This window comes from Crocuta crocuta, unplaced genomic scaffold (assembly GCF_008692635.1).
Source record: "Crocuta crocuta isolate KB4526 unplaced genomic scaffold, BGI_CrCroc_1.0 scaffold1171, whole genome shotgun sequence".
Taxonomy (NCBI): Eukaryota; Metazoa; Chordata; class Mammalia; order Carnivora; family Hyaenidae; genus Crocuta; species Crocuta crocuta.
The window spans coordinates 430,189-435,390 of record NW_027530879.1 but is presented as its reverse complement, the minus strand read 5'-3'; the positions used below and the strand labels follow the sequence as shown (position 1 = coordinate 435,390).

The window sequence follows — 5,202 nt, the reverse complement described above, 5'->3', positions numbered from 1 at the left end:
AGTCTTTAAAGTAATTTTTAAATTACGCTTATGTCACCATCTTGGCAGAATTGTTTAAATTCTCTGTGTTTCATGCCACTGGCGAAATCATATTATAATGATATATTTTTTCTTTATTCAGCCAATAGTCTGCCTTTTGGGGGAAGAATTTATGATCATACTTCTATTAGCTGTATAAAATTTCTTCAGAGGGTTGCACCATAATTTCTTTTACTATTTATACATTGCCGGCTTTTCCCTTGTAAACAGTTTTAAATCTGTAAGCAACTGTGCAGCGAACATTTTCACACACATAACGGTCCTGGGAAAAGACCACGGACAAAGCAAGAATGCGAGGCTGCACGGCCCCCAATCCCCTGCAGCTGTGCTTGGTCTGTTTTGCAGTTGAACAAAGGCTCATCTTTATGCAGCACTTCAGCCCATCTGCGGGGTTTGCACACCCACCATCCCTCCTACGGTCATCTTAAAACAAACCTACGAGACGATCGGGACAGATACTTTGATAGATCCATGTTGTAGGCGAGGAAACTGAGGCCTTGGGAAAATGGCCCAAAGTCACAAAGACAATCAGTGGCAACTAAGGCTTGAACTCAGAACTCCTAATGTTTCCAGTCCCATTTTCCATTCTCTCATTCTTCATTTAATAGATGCTAACTATGCTTACTAGTCTATACTGTTTTGGTATACGCACATCCATTCTGCCTAAGAACGTCATACCTACTAATACCAATATTGCCTTTAAAGGACAATAATGAAAAACATCCGTAGTGTCATATCCTGTTTCAAATCCCCAAGGCTGATAGAGGAGAAAAACCAGACTTGACTGGTCTTTGAGATCAGAGGAAGTTTTCTGTGTCACCAAAAGCGATTCAGGAATTATCTGTCAGTTACACAAACTTTGTTTGCCTGATGTGGGCCTTATCTCCAAAGAAGTCCTGGTCGGTTCCCAGAAGAGTTTGCTGGATGGCAGACACTTACTGCTGCCCCTCTCCAGTTCCAGAATGTTATGAAAGTTTAGATTCCCATATGGCCTATGAGGCAAGGCCCAGTTACTTCTTGGCTACTTGGTCGCATGGAGGCCTTTTTGGTTTCAAAATTCCATGACTTTATGTGCACCTTATTATTTGGGTCTTCTACTGAGCCCAACACAAGGCCTTTACGCCTCGAAGGGACTCAGTCAATGATTGTTGGCTTATTTGAATAGTTTTTAGCAAAGAGAAGGTCATTGTTGTTTGTTTATACTTGGAATATAAAGAATAAAGACAAAAAAACCACACATAATATTTAATATTTTTGTGTATTTTCACATTAATATTACATTAGATAAGTGGTTTATATATTCTACTTTTTCACTTAAGATTAACTTATAAAAAACATCAATAAAAATTCTTTACAAATTGAATTTATTTAGGTTTTCCATTCCACAAAGATATCACTATTTATTTAACCATTCTGGTGGTGGTTTCTACCTTTTTCTTTATTAAAAATCATTTTACATGTTGTATACCTTTCATTTACACAATGTAGTATGTCAGATATATTTCCACTTTAAGAAATAATAAACAAAAAAACCATTTTGAATGTAATTCTTTGACCTAATTTCTGATAATTTCCTAGGTTAGTTCCCTAGAGACAGGATTACTGAGACAGGGCAGAAACACTCTGAAAGCTTGACATGTCCATACATGTCACCAAATTGCCTTCCAGAAAGGTTATGCCTCTGTACGTAGCTAACAGAGAGAATGCTGTTATTGTAATGCTAGAATTAAATGCTGTTCTTTTTTTTCCTTCTTCTCTCCAGAGGTGGGATGCAATGAGGATATTCAGGGAGGCTGAGAAATTCTTTGTGTCTGTTGGCCTTCCCAACATGACTCAAGGATTCTGGGAAAACTCCATGCTAACTGAGCCAGGCGACAACCGGAAAGTGGTCTGCCATCCCACAGCTTGGGACCTAGGGAAGGGTGACTTCAGGTAACGAGGATGATCCATCCACACTAAACTGGGAGACGGTAGAGGCAGGGACGAGGGCGAATCTGGATTTCTTCTTTGCCTCTCTGAGCACAGAAGAGATATATGACCTCTCCTTAAATGAGGGCTCAGGAGTCCATGAGACCACATCTGAGCTTTTCCAGGAAAAGGGGATTGTCCGCAGGCCCTAACTTGAACCTTAGACAGTTTGCCTCGTTTGAAATAGTATGCACCCATTACAGTTGCATGGTCATGAGTATGGTGGTGTCCCCATTAGAAAGGTTTGGTGCCAAGATTTATGGAAGATGGATGTGTGAATCGGGCATCGCTCTTCCCCTCCATGTTTCCCTCCTGTGAGTGAGACAGGGCAGGTGAATCAATACGCTGGGTTAAAAGACAAAGTGGTACGTACACTCTCTGGGGAATGGGACGAGCGCTGACCACACCTGGAATGGGAGACAGGCTCCGACAGGGCTTTTGGGGGGACATTTGGATTAGGTTTAAGGTGAGGCTTTGGGCAGACAGAGCTGGGAGGAAAGCAGGAGGAAACTGCAGAGAGACAGGAGCTGCCGCCGTGTGCTGGAGTTGGCACTCTAGGCTACACTGAAGGCCATGTGAAGGAGGCCCTGCGCAATATGGCAGAATGTGCACAGGCGCCTGAGTTCGAGCTGTGTCACTTAGTGACTAGGCGACCTTGGGCAAAGTATTTAGCCTTCTTGGGTTTCAGTTTCCTTATCTATAAAGGGGGATGATAATGCCCAAGTAGCAGGTTTGTGAGTGTCTTAGGCTGGGTTCTCCAGCTTGAGATGAAGGTTCTTGTCCAGGTGTTTCACTGAAGGACGGCCGTGAGGCGAAGGGGAACGAGCAAAGCAGGGGGAGGGTGGACGAGTTAAGTAAGGATGTGGTCTCTGCTGGAGACTTGGCCTCGGCCCAATCCCACGGGGCTCTCCGCACCCTGATTTGTGCCATAGTTGGTCACACCCTGAGAAAAGAGGACTGGCCTTTCACACCCCCACATTAGTCAGTCACTGGCTGAGGACTGTCCCCGGAGCGTGGGAAGACCTCGTCTCCTGGCTGAGGCACCTCTCATTCAGCCAAAGGCAGCGCACAAGGAAGCCGCCGCTGGCTTTTAGCAGCTCTGACTCAGGCAGCGGGAGATGGGTGGCTCTGCCTGGTGGAGCTGGTCTGGGAAGGCCCAGCAACATCCACCAGAGTCGGGTTTGGCAAGCCTTTTCGGTAAAGGGTCACGTGGTAAATAGTTTAGGCTCTGCAGGTCTCTGTCGCGACTACTTGGTTCTTCCCGTGTGGCATCAAGGCAGCCATTTGTTTATATGTCACCTATGGCTGCCTCATTTATCAAACCAGTTTACTGACTCCAGGCCTAGAGTGAGGCTTAGAAATGGGTGAGTAGATGGAAGTTTCCCAGCACTCGCACTTAGGTACTGAAGACATTAAATACCTAGTAGCTACTCTCATGATTCTTTCACTAGAGAAGAGAGGAAAAGCCAGGTTAGAAAAGCAGGTCACACTGGGCTGCATTAAGGAGGTTGGGTTTATTTCTGACCAGCGTGGGGGACTGAAAGGGTATTTATCAGGAAGCTGACGTGACCAGAGTGATAAGAAAATGAATTTGGGGGGGCGCCTGGGTGGCTTAGTCGGTTAAGTGTCCGACTTTCGCTTAGGTCATGATCTTGCGGTTCGTGGGTTCGAGCCCCGCGTCGGGCTCTGTGCTGACTGCCGGCTCAGAGCCTGGAGCCTGTTTCAATCTGTGACTCCCTCTCTCTCTGACCCTCCCCTGCTCATGCTGTCTCTCTCTCTCTCTTCTAGAAATAAATAAAACATTTTAAAAAATTTAAAAAAAAAGAAAATGAATTTGGGAACGTACTGAAGCGTGCCCCCTCGTTGCCCTGAATGAGACCGCTCTTGCCAAGTTGAACAGGGCCACTGCCTAACTGCAACTGGCAGCCGTAGGCAACGTCTACAGGCTGTGTTTGAAATGCTGTTGTACGTTGGCTTCTGTACTGCCATCCAGAAAAGGACTCCTCTCTCCATCTTCTCTGAATTAGCTTCCTCTCTCGGCCCTGTACGCACGGGGACCTCCTAGGGCTTGGCTTTTGGCCCTCTTTCCTTGCCGTTCTGTACCTGCTTCATGGCCCATCCCATCTACGCCCTGCCTTACGTGCTAATGACTCCCAAATATCAATTTCCAGCCCCTCTCCTACGCCTTCTCTATCTTGGCTCAACCACACTGCTTGCGGTGCCCCGAATGCTATGCCCTTTTCTCCAGCCTTTCTCACCGAGCACTTCCGGAGATGTCAACCTCTTATCCCTCCCTGCCATCTGCCTGGCAGACTTCTGCATGTTAATTAATCAAGGTCCAGGTTGCTCACTGCATCCTCAGTTATGCCCTTCCTGGTGCTTCTAGGAGACCATGCCTGCATTCACTTGTTATTATGCCCAAGGCCATGCCTGCTTAGAGACTATTTGCCTGAGAGTTTTCATAGTAGAAGACTCTGCTTATCTTTCTGTTAGTCTGTCAGCCCCAGGATTCAGGCCTGCCCATCACTTTATATTAAGCACCTTGTACAGTTTCTAGGACACGAGAGGTAGGTCCTCAAGATTCATGGGCAAGCAAAGCTTGGAAGGATAATCCACGCTACCCAAATCCTCTCTGCTCTGCTGTGCTGATTAAATTACATTCATTGAGATTCATTGTAATCTTGCCCATTTTTGTGCAGGATCAAGATGTGCACAAAGGTGACGATGGATGACTTCCTGACAGCCCATCACGAGATGGGACACATCCAGTATGACATGGCATATAATGCTCAACCCTTCCTGCTAAAAAATGGAGCTAATGAGGGGTTCCACGAAGCTGTTGGGGAGATCATGTCACTTTCGGCAGCTACACCCAACCATTTGAAAACCATTGGTCTTCTGTCACCTGCTTTTTCTGAAGACAGTGGTATGGGCGGTTTTTACATGGCTTGTTTGGGGGATTCTTTAGTCTGATGTAGGCAAAGGTATTGATTATCGTATGTGAGATATATTTAATTTTTGCCACATAAAGTATATGATATATATGGAAAACTGGGAATTGCTACTGGTAAAAACATCTTTTAAAGTGTATGTCACAACAAGCCAACTTCTGGTTTTAGATCTTTGAGAACGGCAGAAGGGAGGTAACTGAATAAATGGTCTTGGGGCTCTAAGAAACAGCTAACGGCGGCGGGG

General features: G+C 45.6%; 1 protein-coding gene across 3 annotated transcripts in view; it reads left to right on the top strand.

The window, feature by feature from the left end:
* Positions 1-5,202, top strand: part of ACE2 (angiotensin converting enzyme 2) — a 41,853-nt gene that overhangs the window by 17,918 nt on the left and 18,733 nt on the right. For all 3 annotated transcript variants that reach the window (XM_077769644.1, XM_077769643.1, XM_077769645.1), the window contains 2 exons: positions 1,802-1,971; positions 4,707-4,933. In XM_077769644.1, coding sequence (XP_077625770.1) covers positions 1,802-1,971; positions 4,707-4,933 — 397 coding nt within the window. The remainder of the gene's footprint in view (positions 1-1,801; positions 1,972-4,706; positions 4,934-5,202) is intronic.